Below are 24,821 nucleotides of genomic sequence, written 5' to 3'. Positions count from 1 at the left end.
CTTGTTCATACCTGAGCTTGCGCAGCTCGTCGGCCGCGAATTGCTCGTGCGCGTCGCGCAGGCGCGCGCGCTTTTGCTTCTAGCGAGAGCGGGGGCACTATAGCTACCTAAGCCTGCTGCCTCGTGCACTTGTGCGATTGTCCCTTTTTAATCAGAAGCTGACGGTCGTCTTGCTGCTGGATCCTTTCATACTACGAGCCATAGCTACCTGAACTGTCTCGTGAGCTTCCTTAATTCGTCAGCGCGATAGATCCCACTTTAGTCAAAAGCTGACGGTCGCCTAGCTGCTGGATGCTTCCATACTACGAGCCATAGCTACCTGAACTGTCTCGTGAGCTTCCTTAGTTCATCAAAGCGATGGGTCTTCCTTCAGTTACAAGTGGACGGTCGCCTTGCTGCTGAATCCAGACTACTATAGAATACTGAAGACTGGATATCTTCACACTATAGTCTGGTCTGCGAGCACGTAGAATTTTGTCCAATGACCCCAAGCTACCCATCCTTATCGCTCGCGCGTAATTATGTTGCTGTCGCGACTGTGCGACGAGCGCCCGCAGTGAGTGTGCGAGCGCGACAGCAGCATAATTACGCGCGAGCGATAAGGATGGGTAGCTTGGGCTCACAGACCGAGCTTTACTAACGCTCGTCGTGACGCGCTCTCTGCCGTCACGGTTTATACTGAGCAGATGCCATTTTGGTGCATGTACCTTACTGTTTGGTTTTATTATATCTATTTGTTATTTTATTTTGTACTTGCATCGAAATCATCGAATAAATACTTCTCTTTTTTCTTTCTTTCTTTCTTTCTATAGCTTCGTACCTGAGCTGTCGGGTGAGCTTGCGCAGCTCGTCGGCGGCGTGGTGGTCGCGCGCGCGCGCCGCGCCCAGCTCGGCCGCGAGTTGCTCGTGACGTCAGCCGTTCCTCCAGTGTGAGCGGGGGCACTATAGCTACCTTATTTCATCAGCGCGATGGGTTCTCCTTCAGTTACAAGTAGACGGTCGTCTCGCTGCTGGATCCTTTTATACTACGAGCCAGAGCTACCTGAGCTACCTGGCGAGTTCGTACCTGAGCTGGCGGGTGAGCTTCCTTACTTCGTCGTCGGCGCGATAGGTCTCCATTCAGTCACAGGCGGATGGTTGTCTTGCTTCAGGATCTAAAGACTACTATAGAATACTGGAGACTGGATACCTTCACACTGCAAGCTATAACTTCGTACCTGAGCTGGCGGGTGAGCTTGCGCAGCTCGTCGGCGGCGTGGTGGTCGCGCGCGCGCGCCGCGCCCAGCTCGGCCGCCAGCTGCTCGTGCGCGTCGCGCAGGCGCGCCAGCTGCCCCTCCAGGCGCGCGCGCGCTGTAGCTACCTAAGCTTCCTAAGTTTGTGGGTGCAATAGGTTCCCCTTCAGTCACAAGCTGACGGTCGCCTTGCTGCTGGAGCTATAGCTACTTGAGCTACCTGGTGAGTACGTACCTGAGCTGCCGGGTGAGCTTCCTTAGTTCATCAGCGCGATGGGTCCTCCTTCAGTTACAAGCTGACGGTCGTCTTGCTGCTGGATCCTAAGTTTACGGGCACGAGACTGGCCATGGCGGGGCGACGCGACGCCTGAGCGGCTGCGATGCATGCAACAACATGGATAGTATATGGTGACGCGCACAAAACACGCGGGGTTGTCGCAATAATACTCCTCATCGCCGACGCGTCGTCCCGCCATCGCTCGGCCGTCGCCAGTTTCGTGCCCGCAGACTAAGACTACTACAGAATACTGGAGACTGGATCCCTTCACACTAAAAGCTATAGTTACGTGCCTATCTGAGCTGCCTGGTTAGCTTCCTTATTTCGTTGGTAGGTCCCCTTTTAGTCACCGGAGCTACCTGGTGAGTTCGTACCTGAGCTGGCGGGTGAGCTTGCGCAGCTCGTCGGCGGCGTGGTGGTCGCGCGCGCGCGCCGCGCCCAGCTCGGCCGCGAGTTGCTCGTGCGCGTCGCGCAGGCGCGCCAGCTGCCCCTCCAGGCGCGCGCGCGCTGTCGCTTCTAGCTCTAGGCTTGATTCCAGCTCCTGGGGACAAGGAGTTTCGTTGCAGGGATGGTTGACATAATTTATTTATTTAATAGGACAACCAAGACACATGCTAAAACAATCTTTACAACGTTTTTTGAACTTAATCTAAGTGCTGCTATAGGTTGCCTTTATTAAAATTTACTTTATTAAAAAAAAACTTGAAAAAAATACTAATACACTTGTAAGTATTCAGTTTCTTGAGTGTTTCTCATTACATACAGGACGATAAAATGGTGGTCTGCGACTAGCCGTGCAACTATTCCGAAAGTTGAGTCATGTGGTAAGCCGTTCAAAATTTTCGCGGCACTCCTTGCCCTGACAGGCCTCCGATACTCTCTCGCTCCTATAGTTCAAACAACAGAGGATGTCTCCACTCACTCACTATATTCCTTATCTCCTGCCAGTGAATGAGTCACTCCTTGACCTGACAGGCCTCCAACGCGCCCTCGCTCCTACAACCCACAAAAGCTGTCTCCTGCCATTCACACTGACCTTGTTTCTCATCTCCAGCCGGCGCTCGGCCTCGTGCTGTCCCAGCGTGTGGCCCGCCTCGGCGGCGGTGAGGCGCGCCGTCAGCTCGTTGAGGCGTTCCTTGGCCTGACGGGCCTCCTCTGACGCGGCCTCAGCACGCGCGCTGGCCTCACGGGCCTCCGCTTGGGCAGCGCATAAAGCGTTCGCGCTTGACCGGTATTTCTTGAGCAGCTGCAAAAGAAAATAAAGTAAATTAAATTCGACATTAGTTCTTAGACCAAAAAGTCGTCTATACGCTTTCACATTAGGGCGTCAGAAGTGCGACAGCAGTGCGGCAGCGGCGTTTTTATAATGTGAAGGCAGACATGAAATATCGGCAGCGCGTCTGTCGCGCGTTTATTGCGCTGCTAAAGTCGCTTAAACGTAAAAGCGCTCAGAGTCACTACTTTGTCGTTTGATTATTGTTCAAAATGTTGCTGAATCCAAATGAAATGAGAAATGGAACAGCAAAAGAAGAAGAGAACAGAAATAAAAAGACAAAGAATGAAAAATAAATAAATAAATAATAAATAAATAAATCTTTGGACAATTTCACACAGCGCACGGTGGATCGAAATGGCATTAAAGTGGACATAGGGAATTTTTCCGGAAAATCGAATTTTAAAAATTGCCAATCGATAGTCANTTTAAAATAAAGTTTGTTTACACTATGACAACAATAAACTGACATGCAAGGTGACATGTCAATGAAGTTTTCAGTTACTGTTGCCATTAAAAGAAATTAGTACCATTAATTTTCCGCAACATGGCGAGGGTTTTTATGTTCCTGGTCAGGCTATAAATTAAATTGGACATTAGTTCTTAGACCAAAAAGTCGTCTATACGCTTTCACATTAGGGCGTCAGAAGTGCGACAGCAGTGCGGCAGCGGCGTTTTTATAATGTGAAGGCAGACATGAAATATCGGCAGCGCGTCTGTCGCGCGTTTATCGCGCTGCTAAAGTCGCTTAAACGTAAAAGCGCTCAGAGTCACTACTTTGTCGTTTGATTATTGTTCAAAATGTTGCTGAATCCAAATGAAATGAGAAATGGAACAGCAAAAGAAGAAATACAAAAATAAAAAGACAAAGAAAGAAAAATATAAAGGAGAACAAAAATAAAATATTCAAACACTGACCTCCGCAGCCTCTTCCTCTGCGTCATCCAACTGTGCCCTGGCCGCGGCCGCGTCCCGTGTAGCGGTGAGCGCTCGTTCTGCCGCGTCGTTCTTCGCTCGCGTCGCTTCCTCGAGCGCTGCGGTCGCTTCCGACGCTTCTGCTTCGGCTGTCTGCTTCGCCTTTGTCGCCGCACGCACCGCTAGCTCTAGGTCTTCCACCTGGAGATTTTTGAATTGGTAAATGTTTATTCGAGAAAAGGATGGTACGGCCGTGCCGCTTTTTTGCTCGACTTGGTGGGGGCACTGCCGTGCCCCCAGATTTAAAAAAATATTTGTTGCCCTCGAACCATTAAACATAGGTACAGGAGGTTGAGTCTAAGTTGAGTCGAGTTGATTTGGAATGATTTATTATTTAATATGGTTCTGCCGGGCTAGGATGCGCGCCGTGATAAAAACTTATCGATGATTTTAGACGACAAATATGTAGGTATGGGCTTATCGTGTAAAATCTATAAAATGGCGCGATAAAAGCTTATCGCGGCGCGCATCCTAGTCCTAATGGTCACAAATGAGACACATGATTACGTTTCAGCTACGTATTAAGTTAGTTCGCAATAAAGAATTTGAATTTTGCATAAAGACTTGTATGTGCTATACCCGGTTATGGTTAGTACATAAAGATTCTGATTGTTTGATAACAATAGCATTAGCTTGGTGTAGTTATCAATCACTTTTTTTATAATAATGTGTATTGTTTTTGTACTCACTTGGTTCTTCAACTGTCTAATCTGCGCCTTGGCACCTCCTTCTTTTTCTTTCTGTTCTAGCATTGTCTGCGCGTCACGTAGTAGTGCGCGGTATCTCTTCAGGTCCCTGTAGACGTAAGTAGAAGAATTTATTAACAAATCGTCAACAGCTTCAGTTCGCTCGCGGAGTAACTCATTTATTTTTGCAAATAGGCTTTTAATTGTCACTTTTACACATCCCAGTATTAATCCTACCACTGCTTCGGGATAATAAATGGTNAAAAGGCTTATTACCTCTGAATTGTCAAAAAATGACAGCTGTCAGAATTCCGTCGAATTAAAAATCGGACTTTAAGTACATGATTACTTTTCAGCTACGTAGAGATCGATTCATCCACAAAGACGCGCGCCCCCGTTCTTCCGCTAATGTTTGCGTGTTAATCGATACACGCTAAATTATTCACGAGTGCACACACACACTTCAATAATGTCGCTCGGAATACTCGGATCAAACTCCCCGCACTCCGCGCTTCTCTTGACTAAAAATTGGTGGGGCGCGTCTTCGTGGATAAAACGATGATAATAAGCTACTTAATCGCTCGCAATAAAGAATTTTGTAAAGGCTAAACAACCCGATTATACTTATTTAGTACATAACGAATCTGATTGTTAGATAACGATAGCATTACATTAGCTTGGTGTAATTATTACCCACTTTTTCATGATAATACGTATTGTTTTTGTACTCACTTGGTTCTTCAACTGTCTAATCTGCGCCTTGGCACCTCCTTCTTTTTCTTTCTGTTCTAGCATTGTCTGCGCATCACGTAGTAGTGCGCGGTATCTCTTCAGGTCCCTGTAGACGTAAGTAGAAGAATTTATTAACAAATCGCCATCCGCTTCAGTTTGCTCATAAAAATCATTTATTTTTGCAAATAGGCTTTTAATTGTCACTTTTACACGTCCCAGTATTAATCCTACCACTGCTTCGGGATAATAAATGGTCCAGTGCTGAGAAAAAGCAGCGCAAGAAACTCAGTTACTATTGCCAGTAATAGACTACACCCCAAATGCTCATTTTCTAGTTGAATTCCCAGCACTATGCCAAAGCCATAAACAGAAGACTACTGTACCATCCATCACGGACTTCTACAAGATTATTTTTTATATTTGACCAAACAAAAAAGGTAGATTCTACAGGACCAATATCGTATTTACAAAAATCATTTTTTGCTCCCCATAAGTACTAAAATGACCGGTTGCTGATGACAATTTGTATGGTAGGACCCAGCTTATTTTTGAGCACTATAACTGACCTCTTAAGCCGCTGCACCAGCGCGGCTTGTTCATGACTGTCGGCGCGAGCTGCTTCTTCTAGAGCCGCAAGTCTTCGCTCCAGCTCGTGGCGCTCGCGGAGTAGTAAGCTTCGCTCCGAATGCTCGCTTTCTAGTTGGCTTTCCAGCACTGGAACAATATTATACGCACATTAATATCGCGGTTAAGAGTATTATAAATGTAGCCAGTTTACTGTTGCTCCAACTACATCTCCAGGCGACGCTTGGAACTTTCCAGAAGGACAAAAAGGGACAAAAATCTGATCGTAACTGACTCTTGAGCTTCTTGGCGGCGTTGGCGCCGGTCTCTTTCATCGCACCTTGCGCTGCTGTAGTTCTAGAATTGTCTCCAGGCGAAGCTTGGAACTTTCGAAAAGGACAGATGGAACTTTCCAGAAGAAAAGATAGGGACAAAGGTCTGATCCTAGTCACTCTTGATCGTCTTCTCGAGCCTCCTTGCGCTTCTGCTCTAGTAGCATCTCCAGGTGACGTTTGGAACATTCCAGAAGGACAGAAAAAGACAAAGGCCAGATCGTGACCCACATTTAAGCTTTTTGGTGGCTCCCCGCTTTCATGGGCGCCTCTTTTGCTGCTACTCTAGAAGTATCTCCAAGCGACGCTTAGAACCTTCCAGAAGAAAAGAAAGGGACAAAAATCTGATCGTAACTCACTCTTGAGCTTCTTGGCGGCGTTGGCGCGCGTCTCTTCCATTTCGTCGTCGCGCGCCGCTGCCTCCAGACGCGCCTCCTTGCGCTGCTGTTCTAACAGCATCTCCAGGCGAAGCTTGGAGCTTTCCAGCAGCTGTAACAACAAACAGAATGTTAAGCATCGCCCAATGTAGTAGAATGATACATTTTGTCCAATATTTTAACAGAAAATCAAACTTTTTAAACGGTATAGGATCACGAACGCTGTCTCGATGTAGAACTGATGGCTACCTATTGATGCAGAAGAGTTCTCGAGTGCTAATTGTTTACTGGAGAACTTGTATAGGCAGGCTCTTACTCAGTGGATCTGGAACTGGATGGATGGATAGTTAGGAAACGTGATCTTCTCCAGACTATCCATTAGGCCTGGATGGGGCCAGAGTGCGGATAGCGTTTGTCCACTGCTGGACAAAAGCCTTCCTGTGTCCAGGTCTGAGGTCGGTGCGCGCGCGCCGCAGCGCAGCCACCTCGTCCCCGCCGCGCTCCTGCTGTGCTGTGCGCTGGCCGAGCGGTGCTGTGCGCAGGGACCGACCTGTATCTGGCCGGCGAGGTCGTCCAGCTCCTCCTCCTGGTCGCGCACGCGGCGCTCGAGGTCGGTGCGCGCGCGCCGCGCTCCTGTGCTGTGCGCTGGCCGAGCGGTGCTGTGCGCAGGGACCGACCTGTATCTGGCCGGCGAGGTCGTCCAGCTCCTCCTCCTGGTCGCGCACGCGGCGCTCGAGGTCGGTGCGCGCGCGCCGCGCTCCTGTGCTGTGCGCTGGCCGAGCGGTGCTGTGCGCAGGGACCGACCTGTATCTGGCCGGCGAGGTCGTCCAGCTCCTCCTCCTGGTCGCGCACGCGGCGCTCGAGGTCGGTGCGCGCGCGCCGCAGCGCAGCCACCTCGTCCCCGCCGCCGCCGCGCTCCTCTAGTTCACGAGCAGCCGCCGCCAGCCGCTCTTCCTTCAGCTCGAGTTCGAGCCGAGCTTCCTGTGATACAACAGATAACTTGCTTAGTATCAGAAATAAGCCGAGCTTCCTGCGATAACAGACAATTTGCTTAGTATCAGAAATAACAAGTAAAACAAATAAATATCTTTCGACAATTTCACACAGCGCTATCTAGCCCCAAAGTAAGCAATTAATATGCTTGTGTTATGGGTGCTAGCTTAACGGATATACTACATATATACTTTTTAAATACATACATATTATACATAGTAACACCCAGACCCGTCACAGAAATTAAAATTCATCATTTCAATTTCTACCCGGCCGGGAATCGAACCCGGGACCTCTCGGCATAGTAGTCCGTTTTAGAACCACTACACCAAACGGCCGACAAACAAGTAATCACAAAGTAATGATGATGCGTTGAAGTTCCGCGTGACGTCACAAAGTGCTATAGTTTTAAGCACTCCTTGACGTCACGGGATGAGATGATAACAGCAGACTTCGGATATCAGACGGCGGATTGGTTGACGCCACTACAGAATAGCTCAAAACCAAATTCAAAAACGTTTCATGACGAAACAGCTGTCACAGGGTGGATTGGAGTGGAAACCGCGTCAGAAAATACAGAGTATGATGAGCCCCTTTGCCTGTCTACAAAATAAAATACCGATGATGGTGCTTGTGTTATGTATAGCACTAGGGGCCCTGGGCACATAAGGATCAAAGGAAGCCCCTTTCACCTGGAGATAGACCTTTTATGACAACCTCGATCTCGGAGCCCTGGGCATGTGCCCAGAGTGCCCAGTGGGAAAGAGGGGCCTGCATGTATAGTTCTTTTTCTAGCAGTGGACGTGGATGTGGAAGGATGATGGTGCCGATCAATAGCCAAAAATAGAGTTTTGATCAATAATAATGGTGATGATGATGATGATCAATGACTTACAGAGAGGCTCTGCTCCAGCGCGTATTTGTCAGCGTGCGCTTGGTCGCGCTCGCGGGACAAACGCTCTTTAGCCGCGCGCTCGCGTTTCAGCTCTTCCTGCGCCCCGTGTAATTCTGCGTCGAATTTGCGCTGCCGCTTCTCGAGGAGGTTGTTTCGGCACGTCTGGAAAGGATATGCTGTTAGTTGCTGCGTAAAGAATCTGAGTTGGAACATCTTACTTTAACTTTGACAAACGTCAAAAATCTGTCAAACTCCATACAAAAAGCACCGGTTATTGTTACGGTTAAAATAAGGTGGTGCAACTCAGCCTAATTCGTATAAAGTCATAATCCTAAAGGCTTTCAAGCCACGAGTCAATATGAATTTTCCGAACAAACTCGCGCCACCTTAAGGTGGGTCTACGCTAGTGGATCCAAGCACGATCTGAGTCAAAAACGTGTAGTGTGGACCGACTACGAGCCTCGAACGAGCGCGCTTCGAGCGCAATACTCATTATTATACTATGGTTCTGTCACAAATTTTGTGGTCTCTGCTCCGCGTATTGTCGGTTTTTTGACAAACACAAATGGATTTGCTTCGCGCAAAGGATTTTCGTAGGCTTCATACAACTTAAAAAGTTATAAAACCCATTTATTTTTGCAATACGCTTTTAAAAAGCGCTTCTACACGTCCCCAGTTAGATAAACTCTACCACAATAAGGTCCACATTACCTGCTCATCGAGAAGAGACCTCAGGTCGGCCATGTCATTTGTAAGCTTCTGTAACTTGCGCTTCCATTGAGCAGCCACGGCCCTCTGTTCCTCCACTTCTTCATACGCATCTTGTACCTACGAATAAACAAAAAAGCTGTTATTTAGGTTCTGAGTGAGACAAAACAAACCAGCGGTAGGCATAGAGAGAAGGATGATATTTTATAATGTTTCTTTCCGCCAAAATTAACGCGCCGTAAGATACAATCCCCGCAGACTTTTTATCAGCCGATAGTTGTACTTTTGAGGAATTGGTCGATTCCAAATCGATGAAATGTGCGTACTTTCATACTTGTTCAAATTGATTTTATCAGCCCGACCAAACTATCTAAGTATCGATAAAAAGTTTGCAATCTGCGAAAGATTGGTTAGATTCTGCAAATGCATTACTTTACGAGATTTTTTAAACTTTCCGAAAGTTTATATTACGAGATATCTATTAAAACTGTCGCAGTTATAATTATTAAAACAGTTTTGAAACCTAATATGATGAGATGAGAGGTTACTGCACTTTTACATGGGACAATAGTTGACTATAAATTAATAGAATTTATAGTAGACGCTTGGCGGGGAGCCAGCTCGAAGCGATTACATTCTGACTGCTGTTGTGACATTACAGTTTGTTTTGTTAACTCGCTATCCACTGGTTTTTAGAGATTACACGGAATAATTAGTGTTAGGTTACTGCGGCCAAAATATAAAGAGAGAAAACAGATGGAAAATGCGAAATTGTAAGAAAATTGTTTTTATAAGTTGGAAACTACTATTCGCGTTGTCTCTGGGATCCAATATGTACCAAACCAAATACTTATTTTTTGTCTTACTAGCTGACCCGGCGAACTTCGTACCGCCTTAGCGTAGAGATTTTCTTAATATTTTTTTCCGTAAGAACCATCCTTGGACTTCCACAAACATTTAAAAAAAAGAATTATCGAAATCGGTTCAGCCGTTCACACGTGATGCCGTGACAACGCGAAACGGGTTTCATTTTTATATATATAGATATTCGCAAACTTTTTTCCCTTATTACCTACTTACAAAAGGTTAAACTCTAGTTAAAATTGACATTTAGCATGGAAATGACGTTTTAAAGCAGTGTTCACTGTTCATCCCAGGTTTAACTTTTTGAAATAAGACTAATAAAAGTTACCTATAACCAATATTAAGAAGTTTAAAATCCATGAGGTGTACATACCTCAAGAGACACTGTACCTTCCTCGTTATCCATAACTATCAAAACTTTTAAAAACAAAAATTACATCACCAAAATATGCAGTAAATAAAACTAAAATTAAATAAAAATAAAAGAATTTAACGTCCGCATGCCCCGATAAGAGCTATAAAATAGTTATATCTAAGATCATATCAGATTTGTCGTGCTATCAGCATCCGAGCTCGTCAAGGATGATCTGCGATAGGTCTCTTACATTACGTACTTATAGATAACGCACTTGGTGGCGTAACCTACATAGCAGTGGTCGATGGTATAGGAATATTTGTATGCGCCCTTTATTTAATTTTGATTAGACTGATTTTTGTTCGTTAAATGGATTGCAGTTAGTTTGCAGACCTGACTAGACGAAATACTTAACTACTTAAAACTTAGCATGAAATCTGGATATTTATCCAGTTATTAGTGCCCTTTTTCTGTGATGCGGATTTCCGCACGCATGCGGCTGCCCGCATTACATTGTTTCATACATGTTTTTCCTATTACGCGGGCTACACGCGCGCGGAACGCGGATTGTCTGCACATAATACAAAATCTTTGTCCTGCGTGCAACCCGCAGTGTGATTTTACTCGCACGCGTACCTACCAGTATCAGATCCGCACGCGTGCCGAAATCTAAATCACAGGAAAAGGCAGTAATGCCCGTTTTCTCCATCAATCCCTAATTTTAAATGACCCCTATGAAAACAAAATTCGACTGTTATGTTACACTTAAAAATAAGGGATTGATGGTGAAAACGGGCATAAGTCTAATATCCTACTAATCTATACAGGGTGGAAACGATAAGTGATCTCATTCGATTATTTCTAAACTATACAAGATATTGAAAAACTGGTTACAGATCCTGAAAGTGCTTCACGAGCTCTTTCAAACGGTACCAATAATAGGTTACAGAATAAACTGGAACTATCCGAAAATTCAATGTTTCCAGCTTCCATACTAAATGTATGCCAACCACACAATATTAGAAGTGTTATTTATTTTTTGTTAAATAATAAACTTAAAAAGTCAGTTAAATAAACTCGTAACTTGCATCTTATTTAAAATTATTTGTGGATAAGATTAGTTTTAGGCTTTACTTGCTATAATATTATCAAGAGATGAGTGCCATGACTGTGATAGTACTAAATGTATGGAAGATGGAAACACTGAATTTTTGGATAGATCCAATTTATTCTGTAAGCTATTATTGATACCGTTGGATAGAGCTCGTGAAGTTTCGACAATTTCACACAGCGCTATCTAGCCCCAAAGTAAGCAATTAATATGCTTGTGTTATGGGTGCTAGCTTAACGGATATACTACATGTATACTTTTTAAATACATACATATTATACATAGTAACACCCAGACCTGTCACAGAAATTAAAATTCATCATTTCAATTTCTACCCCGGGACCTCTCGGCATAGTAGTCCGTTTTAGAACCACTACACCAAACGGCCGACAAACAAGTAATCACAAAGTAATGATGATGCGTTGAAGTTCCGCGTGACGTCACAAAGTGCTATAGTTTTTAGCACTGCTTGACGTCATGGGATGAGATGATAGCAGCAGACTTCGGATATCAGACGGCAGATTGGTTGACGCCACTACAGGATAGCTCAAAACCAAATTCAAAAACGTTTCATGACGAAACAGCTGTCACAGGGTGGATTGGAGTGGAAACCGCGTCAGAAAATATAGAGTATGATGAGCCCCTTTGCCTGTCTACAAAATAAAATACCGATGATGGTGCTTGTGTTATGTATAGCACTAGGGGCCCTGGGCACATAAGGATCAAAGGAAGCCCCTTTCACCTGGAGATAGACCTTTTATGACAACCTCGATCTCGGAGCCCTGGGCATGTGCCCAGAGTGCCCAGTGGGAAAGAGGGGCCTGCATGTATATTTCTTTTTCTAGCAGTGGACGTGGATGTGGAAGGATGATGATGACGATCAATGGCCAGAAGTAGAGTTTTTATCATAATAATGGCGATGATAATGATGATCAACTTACAGAGAGGCTCTGCTCCAGCGCGTATTTGTCAGCGTGCGCTTGGTCGCGCTCGCGGGACAAACGCTCCTTGGCCGCGCGCTCGCGTTTCAGCTCTTCCTGCGCGCCGTGCAATTCTGCGTCGAATTTGCGCTGCCGCTTCTCGAGGAGGTTGTTTCGGCACGTCTGGAAAGGATATGCTGTTAGTTAAGCTGCGTAAAGAATAAGGCTGAGTTGAAACATCTTACTTTAACTTTGACAAACGTCAAAAATCTGTCAAACTCGATACAAAAAGCACCGGTTATTGTTACGGTTAAAATAAAGTGGTGCAACACAGCCTAATTCATGTAAAGTCATAATCCTAAGGCTTTCAAGCCACGAGTGAACAAGCATCTTCTGGGCAAGCTGGCTTCACCTTAGGGTGGGTTTACGCTAGACGAGTCCAATTTGTGTAGTGTGGAATCCTCGAACGAGCGTTTGGCGTAGGTACTGTCGGTTTATTGACGAACACAAAGGGATTTCCATTGTGCAAAGGAAAGTGATTGTTGTAGGCTTAATCATACCAGTTAAAAGTTATAAAACCCATTTATTTTTGGAAAACGCTTTTAAAAAGTCTTTCACACGTCCCCAGCTAGGTAAACCCAACTGCTTCGGAACAAATATACCTACACTTTGGAATAAGGTCCACATTACCTGCTCATCGAGGAGAGACCTCAGGTCGGCCATGTCGTTGGTAAGCTTCTGTAACTTGCGCTTCCATTGGGCAGCCACGGCCCTCTGTTCCTCCACCTCCTCGTACGCATCTTGTACCTGCGAATAAACAAAAAAGCTGTTATTTAATGAGTGAATCAAAACAAACCAGCAGTAGACATCACAGATATGGATTAGAGTAGATACAGCAAGTTGATCGTCAAAGCGTGCCATTCCGATATGTCCAAATGGACATACATGGTCGAGTGATGTTCATGTAATCCGATTACAACAATCGGTTACGATGATTTTACGAGGACAGTAGTACGAACACGGTAGAAAGAAGAAATGATTTACGGATTGAGAATTGTAATTAACAGCACAAGTAACAAATAATTAATTTGAATAAAGTAGCAGTAGAAGAAGTATAAAGTAGCATTGTTTTTAATACATATCCTGCGATGTACTCTTAAGAGTTAAAACCATGGTCCCTGTATGTGGTGCACTCATACCGATCCCAAGGAACCGTACTTACTCATAACTTATGACACACACTGATCCGTGTATTCATACACCAGACAAGTTTTTGTATTGAAACGCTGGTAGGGTGAAAAAAATAATGAGATTTGACGATTTGTAAGAATTAATTTACCTATTTAAAGAGGAAAATAAAGATGTTTTTGGTTTTGTATCGGGCCCCCGGGAAACCCCTAGTGCCAGACTTTTTCAAATAGACAGAGTAGAGGCATCTGCCTAAGGAAGTTCTATAATTTTGCCATTACCTTTTTTATAAATGACGGCGGAAGAACAATTTTATTCAAACCTTTTTAATTGTTTTGGTTATTTTATAGGGCTCATCTAAAGCACAATACTTATTTTTTGTACTTATAATATAATTATGAAGAAAAATCTTTTGAAATCTGAATTTTGTCGTTTAGAAATAACTTCAAAACTAGGTACCTGACTTAGCTTTATGAAACAAAACGTATTGGCAAAACTACGCATTTTTACATTTTATCAAAAATAAAAAGCTTGAGTTAATAGTCTTTATTTTATGTAACTAGGTCAGGTACTTACTAGGATATTTAAAAGTATGGAATTAAGTATGAATTACTAGTAGTACTATTTAACATAATGGAATAACGATCATTACTTTCATAAACATTAGGCACAACAAAAATATTATTTGCAAATTAATGATATCGAATAACGTTTACCGCTACAAAATTATTTTAATCCACAGTCAGACTAGCTATAAATTTAACAAAATATCAGTATTATCGGAATTAATAAATTTTCGAATCGAGTCGCACGATATCTTTCGATGACTATGCGAATGCAGTACGATGATACGATTACTTTTACGTTGCGGCAATCACTAAAATTCGCTAAAATGACACTAATGACGTTTAAAAAGTGGCACGCTCGGCTTCATACAATTTTTGACACATGCTGCATCTATCCTTATCTGTGGTAGACATAGACAGAAGGATGATATTTTATAATGTTTCATTCCGCCAAAATTAACGCGCCGTAAGATACAATCCCCGCAGACTTTTTATCAGCCGATAATTTGTATTTCAGACAGTTGGTCGATTCCAAATCGATGAAATGTGCATACTTTCATACTTTTTCAAATTGATTTTATCAGCCCAACTAAACTATCTAAGTATCGATAAAAAGTTTACAGTCTGAGAAAGATTGGTTAGATTCTGAAAATGCATTACTCGACGAGATTTTTTAAACTTTTCGAAAGTTTATATTACGAGATATCTATTAATACTCGCAGTTATAATTATTAAAACAGTTTTGAAACCCAATATGATGAGATGAGAGGTTACTGCACTTTTACATGGGACAATCGTTGACTATAAATTAATAGAATTTATAGTAGACGCTTGGCGGGGAGCCAGCTCGAAGCGATTACATTCTGACTGCTGTTGTGACATTACAGTTTGTTTTGTTAACTCGCTATCTGCTTGGTTTTTAGAGATTACACGGAATAATTAGTGTTAGGTTACTGCGGCCAAAATATAAAGACAGAAAAAACAGATGGAAAATGTGAAATTGTCGGAAAATTGTTGTTATAAGTTGGAAATTACTATTCGCGTTGTCTCTGGGATCCAATATGTAGCAAATACTTATTGTTTTTCTTATATTCGCAAACTTTTTCCCTTATTACAAAAAGTTAAACTAGTTAAAATTGTCATTTAGTATGGAAATGACGTTTTAAACCAATGTTCACTGTTCATCCCGGGTTTCACTTTTTTGTAATACTTTTTTTTTGTAAGGCTCATAAAAGTACTTACAATAACCGATATTAAAAGAAGTTTAGCATCCACTTGGTGTACATACCTCAAGAGATAATGTATCTTCCTCGTTATCCATAACTATTAAAACTACAATACAAAAATTACATCACCAAAATACGCAGTAAATAAAAATAAAATTAAATAAAAATAAAAGAATTTAACGTCCGCATGCCCCGATAAGAACTATAAAATAGTTATATCTAAGATGATATCAGATTTGTCGTGCTATCAGCATCCGAGCTCGTCAAGGATGATCTGCGATAGGTCTCTTACATTACGTACTTATAGATAACGCACTTGGTGGCGTAACCTACATAGCAGTGGTCGATGGTATAGGAGTATTCGTACGCGCCCTTTATTTAATTTTGATTAGATTGATTTTTTCCCATATTCATTCCTTGTTCAAATTAGGTAATTCAGTTTTAGATTAAATATCCACAATTTTCGATGCGTTTACATATTAATATTGTTTAAATAGTCTTATGGTGCATCCACACTGGGCGAACGGGCTCGTGCGGCAAACTCGACATCCTGCTCACTCAAGAGCAGGGTGAGCAGGATGACCAGCGTGCCGCGCGAGCCCGTTCGCCCAATGTGGACGCACCATTATACAATATGAAAATGTAAAAAGTACATCGAAAACCGCAGATATTTTGAACAAAAACATTAAAATTTGACAGTTGACGGACGGATTTGGATTAGGATTGAATATAGAAAACCAGCATAAATGGACTGCAGTTAGTTTGCAGACCTGACTAAACGAAATACTTAACTACTTAAAACTTAGCATGAAATCTGGATATTTATCCAGTTATTAGTGCCGTTTTTCTGTGATGCGGATTTCAGCACGCTGCCCGCATTACATTGTTTCATACATGTTTTTCCTATTACGCGGGCTACACGCACGCGGAACGCGGATTGTCTGAACATAATACAAAATATTTGTCCTGCGTGCAACCCGCAGTGTGATTTTACTCGCACGCTTACCTACTAGTATCAGATCCACACGCGTGCCGAAATCTAAATCACAGGAAAAAGGCACTAATGCCTGTTTTCTCCATCAATCCCCAATTTTAAGTGACGCATATGAAAACAAAATTCGAATGTTATGTGTTGCTATGGGATCACATAAAAATTATGGATTGATGGTGAAAACGGGTATAAGTCTAATATCCTACTAATATTATAATAAAATAATAAAGTTTGCTTCATGCTATCGTTAAAACTTTAATCGAACTAACTAAAACTTGGCACAATGCTGTTTGTCTATCTATATTTGAAAGGAATGTTTTCGTAAATATTGTTGGAAAATCTATGGATAAACAAAATATAACTAGAATATTGTATTATTTAAATCCTAATCTGTGCATTTGCCAATTCACAAACAACTACCAAGCTTGTTAATATAAACGATAAATATCTCGTTCTCAGAAATGCAGTTATAATTTCTATAGGATTTATATAAGTAATGATCTTGCCAAGTTTCTGGTTAGGACTTTATATTGAATTACGGATTTATATTAACAACATTACCAAGAAATACCATAAATAATTTTCCTGGACTTGTAAAATCTGTTTCAGAGATTCAATTTCTATATAATAAATATGAATTTTATTGCTTATTTATTGAAACTAATTTCCGTGCGCTGTTATATTAACTTTCTATTAAGTTATTTATATGCAACGTCTTTTGATAAATTAATATGCTTTTACATTATTCTAAATGAAAATACTTTTGTATTCAAATGCTAAGCAAATTATGTGATTACATTTTCGAATATTTCGATTTCGTTATTTCCACATCACCTCTCCTCTCCGCTTTGAAGGAAACTGGACCTAAGTGGTTAGAATCTGTTTCACAGTCACGTCATACCCAGCTTCTGGCCTAGGGGGGACAAGTCCGATTTTTAGGTCAGATCGTTCGACTTAGCTCCTTCAAAGTGATTTCTAAGGGGACAGTTGCCCTCCCTTGCCTCCTGGGTATGCCCATGGGTAAGACAGAGACAGCAAGATATAGAAAGAAAGAAAAAGAAAAACATTTATTTGGTTCCAACTTAAAATATAGCACACAAAATCAGATAACAAAAAAAACAGATAACAGATACAAGTTAGAACCAAAACTGGCCACCGCTCAGCATGTGTCATGCTCTGTGGGTCTAGACAAAGTGCAAATTATAATCGCAAACCGGTCGATAAGTGGTCGAAAAGCCCCTTTTTTGTATGGAGTTTTGACGGATTCGATTTTCGATTCGATCAAAAAGTGCGTTCTGTCTAGGGGGGNGTGCCCCCAGATTTTATTGCTTATTTATTGAAACTAATTTCCGTGCGCTGTTATATTAACTTTCTATTAAGGTAAGTTATTTGACGAAACGTCTTTTGATAAACTAATATGTTTTTACATTATTTTAAGTTAAACATTTTTCTTCCACGCGTAATTAGCAGTAAGTAAGCAATGTTACAACTATTCTAACAAGATTTTGTACGATATACAGGATGGGCTAAAATTGTTTGCCAATAGCCAAATACACGTGAGTGATGGAAAAATGTGCATAATTTTATGAATGTTCAGTTACTCATGCTAAGATAAATATTATATGCTTGCATTACGAGTGGATACACCACAATAGTCCAGCGGCGACGTGGTTTGAACCAGCGCGGCAACGTTGCTTAGATCTTGAGTTAGCCAGTCCGAACCCGACACCGTTCGGCTATTGTCGGCTCAAGCAGTTGCACGGTGGAACCAGACAGAAACAGCAACATATAGCTCACCTTCTTCTCGAGCTGCTTCTTGACGGAGACAAGCTGCTCCAAGTCGTCCTCGTGCTGCGAACTAGCGTTCCTCAGATCTAGAGTCAGCCAGACCGACACCGACACCGTTCGGCTATCGTCGCCTCGAACAACTGTCAACTCTCACGGTAAAAACAGACAGAGACAGCAACATATAGCTCACCTTCTTCTCGAGCTGCTTCTTGACGGAGACCACGACACCGTTCGGTTATTGTCGCCTCGAACAGCTGTCAACTCTCACGGTAGAACCAGACAGAGACCGCAACATATAGCTCACCTTCTTCTCGAGTTGCTTCTTGACGGAGACCAGCTGCTCCAAGTCGTCCTCGTGCTGGCGACGCAACTGCGCGCGCAACAACTGCACCTCTCTGTGGGCGCTCTCGTATCTACAGGAGATAGATACATGTAGATTAACAATAACATTAACACCCGTATTCACAAACATTACTATGAGGTCTTACAGTGCGCGTAGATGCACAGGGGCCCAAAAACCTATTAATACTTGAGTGGCGGAGTGACACACACGCGGACAAATCACAGAGCGCTATTCAACGCTGTGCGTTCGACTTCGCATAGTAACAATATTGTTATGTTCCGGCAGTTACATCTGCCTCTGGTAAATTAGAGAGGAACGTTCTCCTGTAGTGGAGATTAAACGATCGGATGACGATGATGATCATGAAGGTCTGAAATTCACTATGGGTCTACCTGTCTACATAAAACTCCCCAAAGGTTTTTATGTAACTAACTATAGTTCAGTCATAAGTTGGTTGCATCAAAGATTATGGGAGCGCGCGCACGGGTGACTCTCATAGAGATGTAGGTACCTATGGAGGTGACAAAAAAGTTTGTCACTGTCACGTCACTACGTGCGTACACCACCATACATTTCCAGGGACTTGGTATGAGTGACGAAACAGTTATGGCGATTAAAGTCACCCGGCGAGCGAGTCCATAATGGAGCAATATGTTACCTTCGTTTGTACTTCTCCCCGGTGGCGCTAGCGTCGGCCTCGGAGCCCTCGGAGTCAGACGGCTCGGCACCGCCGCTCTCTGCCGAGCGCCAGTGCAGGAGTTCCAGCTCCAACCGCTCGGATGCCTGGAACAAAACAGGGACTCGTTTAGGAATACGGTAGTTGACGTCACCAGCTATAAACGTTTTCCTTTCTTTCAATGGGTTACACCAAGTAATAATAAATATGAAGTTAATCGCCAGTGATGATAGGTGAGCGCAAAACACAACATTTTATTTTTTTACTTTCAATCGATTGCTTTTGAAGTCGCGTCCGCTAACTTCATTTACAAATTATACGAATTTCAAAGCATACAATTACTTATAAATTAATTTTTGCAGTTATTTAGACAATCGAAACATGTGCGTGCATACTACATACGATTAGGTAACATCTAAATTCTGAACTTGAGAATAACACTAGTACCGTGCTCGTACTTACCAGCATTTTATTTCCTTAGACGTCGTTAGAGAGTTTATTTAGGATAGAACTCTTCTGTTCTTTTAAAATAATTAAAGTCACGACCGATCTCTTGAACCCTTTTTTCTTAAATAAATGCATCAGATATTTATATTATTATCTGCGTACACTATGCATTATTGACATAAGAATTATTAACTTGTCTTAAGTTAGTACAGACACCTAATCTGTCCTATCATTAGCAGTACCTATAGTTATTAAGTAAATTTGCTGTTAGAATAGAGATAAAAAGCGGTCAGTTGCTATGTTATCACTTAACCCACTGTTGTGGTGACTACTTAATAAATTCTGTGCTGGTAGCTACACTTTGTACCTGCTGCAGCCTCTGATTGTTGGTGGTGAGGTCCCTATTGTCCCTTTCTACGCGGAGTCAGGATTCAGGACTATTATTATACTAGGCTGATCTTCTTCTTGTCGTGTCGACAACAAACCTAACAGTGTCCGCCCAAAACTCCGCTACAAGAGGGGCGATGTCAGCAGCATTCATTAAATCTTCCTGCGTGCAGTTGGTTGGGCACACAGGGCACGACATCATGTGCTTCATCGACTGTGGAACACAACCACATTGGGCTGATGGGTAGACTCTAAGGTAAGTACCTGCTGCAGCCTCTGGTTGTTGGTGATGAGGTCCCGGTTGTTCCTCTCGACGCGCAGCCTCTCGGCCGCCTCTGCGTCGGCGCGCTCCGTCGCAAGCGCAGCTACCGCTCGCCCCCCACCTCAGGACTATTATACTGTGTTGATGGGTAGACTCTAAGGTTCTACTCTAGGACTCTAAGTACCTGCTGCAGCCTCTGGTTGTTAGTAATGAGGTCCCGGTTGTCTCTCTCGACGCGCAGTCTCTCGGCCGCCTCTGCGTCGGCGCGCTCTGTCGTGAGCGCAGCCGCCGTTGGCCTTCCACCTCAGGACTATCAGTATACTGTCCTGATGGGTAGACTCTAAGGTTCTACTCTAGGACTCTTAAGTACCTGCTGCAGCCTCTGGTTGTTAGTAATGAGGTCCCGGTTGTCTCTCTCGACGCGCAGTCTCTCGGCCGCCTCTGCGTCGGCGCGCTCCGTCGCAAGCGCAGCCACCGCTGGCCTTCCACCTCAGGACTATCAGTATACTGTCCTGATGGGTAGACTCTAAGGTTCTACTCTAGGACTCTAAGTACCTGCTGCAGCCTCTGGTTGTTAGTAATGAGGTCCCGGTTGTCTCTCTCGACGCGCAGTCTCTCGGCCGCCTCTGCGTCGGTGCGCTCCGTCGCAAGCGCAGCCACCGCTGGCCTTCCACCTCAGGACTATCAGTATACTGTCCTGATGGGTAGACTCTAAGGTTCTACTCTAGGACTCTAAGTACCTGCTGCAGCCTCTGGTTGTTGGTGATGAGGTCCCGGTTGTCTCTCTCGACGCGCAGTCTCTCGGCCGCCTCTGCGTCGGCGCGCTCCGTCGCAAGTGCAGCCGCCGTTGGCCTTCCACCTCAGGACTATCAGTAGGTATACTGTGTTGATGGGTAGACTCTAAGGTGAGTACCTGCTGCAGCCTCTGGTTGTTAGTAATGAGGTCCCGGTTGTCTCTCTCGACGCGCAGTCTCTCGGCCGCCTCTGCGTCGGCGCGCTCCGTCGCAAGCGCAGCCACCGCTGACCTTCCACCTCAGGACTATCAGTATACTGTGCTGATGGGTAGACTCGAAGGTTCTACTCTAGGACTCTAAGTACCTGCTGCAGCCTCTGGTTGTTGGTGATGAGGTCCCGGTTGTCCCTCTTGACGCGCAGTCTCCATCGCAAGCGCAGTCAGCGCTCGCTCCTCAGTCAAGTCGTCTCCCACTTCAGGACTAACTTGTATTGTAACTTGTAGGGTAGACTCTATGGTAAGTACCTGCTGCAGCCTCTGGTTGTTGGTGATGAGGTCCCGGTTGTCCCTCTCGACGCGCAGTCTCTCGGCCGCTTCTGCGTCGGCGCGCTCGGTCGCAAGCGCAGCCGCCGCTCGCTCCTCAGCCAACTCACCCCCCACCTCAGAGAGCTGTAAAGAAATAAAATTGTTTTAGCAAATTTTTATTAAACTAATAACTGCGATGTAAAATAAATGTTTTTTAGGTTTCATCATCATGCTAGAGTCATAACTGGCAAGATTTATAGTATCACGCACAACATGGAAAAATACCAAGAAATGTTTTTGAAAAAGTGCAAAAATAATAATTATAATTTTGGAAACTGGAATTTCTCTGAAATCGTAAACATGATATAGAAGAGTTTAAAGTTTCTCTCAATATCATGTCATCAACGTAAAAGAAATACGATTTTAATTTGTGTTTATTATAGCTTTACTGGCCTGGTAAACCACATAATTTGCGTGATAATTTTGTGTTTACAAGTCAAATTTAATTCATAATAATTCACTATAACATCAATAAACCTGTAATTTTATTCAATATGCATCTCTCAGCTGCCAATCATGGATCTTTACGAGACCATAACGGTAAACAATGCGGTGGTTTTATTGCTTAAAAATCACTTACTCCTCCATAAAGTAGCGAGCGTCAGTCATTCGGCGGGACAGTAATTATGGTAATTGAAGCGTTATTTATCAACGACGCCCATGAATGAAACATTAACGAGCACGCAATATTTCAGACAACAGGTTAAAATTGGAACGCATTGACGTCCGTAGTAGGTGGCCCGTCCGGTGCACACCACGGTTTGACGGAATCGCAACGAGAAACCTTACTGCTTGCCAAACGCGCACCGAATCACAGTTAAAAGTATACAGAAATAAGAACTTCCTCGAAGTGACTGACAGTGACAAAAAATGGGCTGATGATGGACAGCAAGAATCTAACGGATTTGTAAACTAACAACAATGAAAAAACTTTTGGCAAGAGACTCAAGTGCGCGCGCGTTGCACGATGTATATCGCAAGCGCCACCGTTAGCGCGTAAAACCATCTCAAACAGCCGGCTATTATTTATTAGCACACATTAGCCGTGTCTTCAAGATCGCGTAACTATTTCGTATGTTTTTACGCCTGGAAATAAACATGATTGTGCAATGAATCACGAACCTCGTCCATTTCAGAGACCGTAGTGCGGTCCTCCGATATTCCCCTGGAGGATCGGCATATGCTGCTGGCCCTGCTTCCACTTCTACTGAACAAAGTTAACCCTTTAATCATGATGTTTGTCGCCGACTTGGATCGGCCGACCTTCCTCTTCCTTCCGTCGTAATACATATCCAAGTCTGGTTCATCTTTGTGACCAAGTCTTCGCCATTCATCCATGACATGATCAGTTCTCTTCAAAAAGTTGTCAATCTTCGAGCTCAAGTAGTTAGATGAAGTTCCTTGTTCTAAATGCGCTGCTACTGGCTTAAACCTTTGTCTGACTGGTTGCCTGTTGCAGCCAAGAACGAAGCTCAAGTTTGCGTCAAATACAACTGGCGCCTGTTCTTTGGATCTTAGTTCTTTAAGATCTACACTTTCAGAGAAATCGCAGGATTGAGGGTACATTCTGCGTGGTGTTGGTGTCCTGTTGTAAAGAGTCGAATTCATACTCGAAGAACGCGAGAGTGGCACGAATGTTCCATTGCTGCTGCAAGTCGAATATTGACTAGCAGAACTTCTGACGCTGCTGTATGACAATGGACTTGGAGATCGTGAAGTCAACACGTTACTTGGTACATGTCGCCTGGCTAATTCTGCTATTGAACCAGTTTCTACTGAAGCTGAAGATATGCTCCTTCTGTAAGAAGGACTCGGAGACCGATTCACAATAGATTTTTCTAGAGGACTTTGGTGAATCGTATGCACCTCATTTAAAGTCTTCGTGACAAAAAGTTTCTTTCCATTCAAGAGAGTGGTCGGAGTCTTTGGTGGAACTTTCTCGTCAAAGTTTATAGGCAGCGTTTTGGATTTCTTCATCGGCAGTATGGGTCTACTTGGCGGTGCTTTCGGCGGTTTCTTTGGGGTCGCATCCAAAATGGGCGGAGATAGTGGTCCATTGGAATTTGGCGACAGTGCTCCGTTAGTCGGAGAGAGTACTCCATTTCTTTCTGTGTGAATTCCATTTCCGTTGGTTGAGGGTACAGACCCATTGGTGCCGTTGTGTTCTGGAATATGGAGTTTGAGTTGGGTTGATGTGCTGACGCCGTTGACGGCATCAGGGCAGCCGTTCGGTGCGGTCGGCATATCGTCTAAGCTGATGTTCGCTTGCGTTTCCTGTATTGGCGGAAGTGTCTCCCGCGGTGAAAGTCCAGTGCCATTTCACGCGCGATGCAGTATTATTGTCGCGGGCGATGCGGGATGCTTCGGGACATGGTTTCGAAATAGAACCGGCGCGAGAGCGCTCCGCGGAGTAACTGCCGCTATCTCGGTCGCCGGGCCGACTCAGCCGCTCGACTATTTTGGTTTACTTAGATGTCGAAGTGCACGAGAGAGTGACACGCATTGGACCTTCAAAATTTTGGACGTTCGTCGTCCGCTATTCGCTATACAAACAAAACACACGATGTCCTTTCGATTTAAAGCCGGTCGAAATGTCGATTTGTCTTTATAAAGTGCCAATTCCAAGAATTTGGATGTGGTTGAGAGAAATATCGTTTGTTTTTGTTCAATAAAACTTTAAAACTTCTGATTTTCTCATTTATTCGATACTCTTGCTGATGCACCAATGACTTACACAATTATTACTGTAATTGTCACCTCATTGTCGATAATGCAAACTAACGCATTTCCATCGACAGCTCATTAATCATTCGATGAGGCAACCAGGTCATCGATAAGAATGTCATTGGTTCAGACCAGACGCTGCGCAGGAGTAGCGGACCGGAAACCCTGAAGGCCGCAGGTCTGTTTGTTTAGCGATTTATGATTAGTAAAACAGTGGTTTATGCAACAGTAAACACGGAAAATAGCGGTTTCAACTGCATTCAGTATTATTGTTTAACTAGCGGCTATAACGTATCGTTGCATAATTTTAGATTGTGATTCAGCTATTTAGTGGTAAGAGTATTTGTGGATAGACACGAATAACGTTACTGGACAAAAAATTTAAATAATTGTTAACGAATTAAAAAAAGGAGAGAAATTCGCATCATAAATTAAACCTAGGGCAAAAAAAAAAACACTTACTCTGGTTTGAAAGTATTTTTTAAGAATTATTTGTAGGCTTTGCAATGATTGCTTCTCGTATACCTACTATGTACATATCAAATTCTTAGTTGTTGGATAGCAGTCAATCCAAATAATTTGGACGCTGGTAAATACGAGTAAACCGTTCA

General features: G+C 43.5%; 1 protein-coding gene across 2 annotated transcripts in view; it reads right to left on the bottom strand.

Moving 5' to 3' along the window:
- Window positions 1–23,913, bottom strand: part of LOC114350481 (Myosin heavy chain-like) — a 28,457-nt gene extending 4,544 nt beyond the window's left edge. The window contains exons 1-13 of one of the 2 annotated variants that reach the window (XM_028301308.1): window positions 22,609–23,913; window positions 21,427–21,570; window positions 19,055–19,179; window positions 18,358–18,466; window positions 9,048–9,164; window positions 8,337–8,498; window positions 7,253–7,429; window positions 6,431–6,560; window positions 5,742–5,889; window positions 5,176–5,281; window positions 3,701–3,898; window positions 2,546–2,755; window positions 1,884–2,050 (exon numbers count right to left, since the gene is read on the bottom strand). In XM_028301308.1, coding sequence (XP_028157109.1) covers window positions 1,884–2,050; window positions 2,546–2,755; window positions 3,701–3,898; window positions 5,176–5,281; window positions 5,742–5,889; window positions 6,431–6,560; window positions 7,253–7,429; window positions 8,337–8,498; window positions 9,048–9,164; window positions 18,358–18,466; window positions 19,055–19,179; window positions 21,427–21,570; window positions 22,609–23,730 — 2,915 coding nt within the window. In that variant the 5' untranslated portion in view covers window positions 23,731–23,913. Of the gene's footprint in view, window positions 1–1,883; window positions 2,051–2,545; window positions 2,756–3,700; window positions 3,899–4,446; window positions 4,553–5,175; window positions 5,282–5,741; window positions 5,890–6,430; window positions 6,561–7,252; window positions 7,430–8,336; window positions 8,499–9,047; window positions 9,165–18,357; window positions 18,467–19,054; window positions 19,180–21,426; window positions 21,571–22,608 lie in introns of both variants that reach the window. The other variant, XM_028301307.1, reaches the window with a different exon arrangement.
- Between the last annotated feature and the right edge of the window lie 908 nt (window positions 23,914–24,821).

Source organism: Ostrinia furnacalis, unplaced genomic scaffold, assembly GCF_004193835.3.
Source record: "Ostrinia furnacalis isolate ACB-3 unplaced genomic scaffold, ASM419383v2 OfSCF0912, whole genome shotgun sequence".
Classification (NCBI taxonomy): Eukaryota; Metazoa; Arthropoda; class Insecta; order Lepidoptera; family Crambidae; genus Ostrinia; species Ostrinia furnacalis.
Note: the sequence above shows the minus strand (reverse complement) of the source record. Positions and strands in the feature narration are given on the sequence as shown.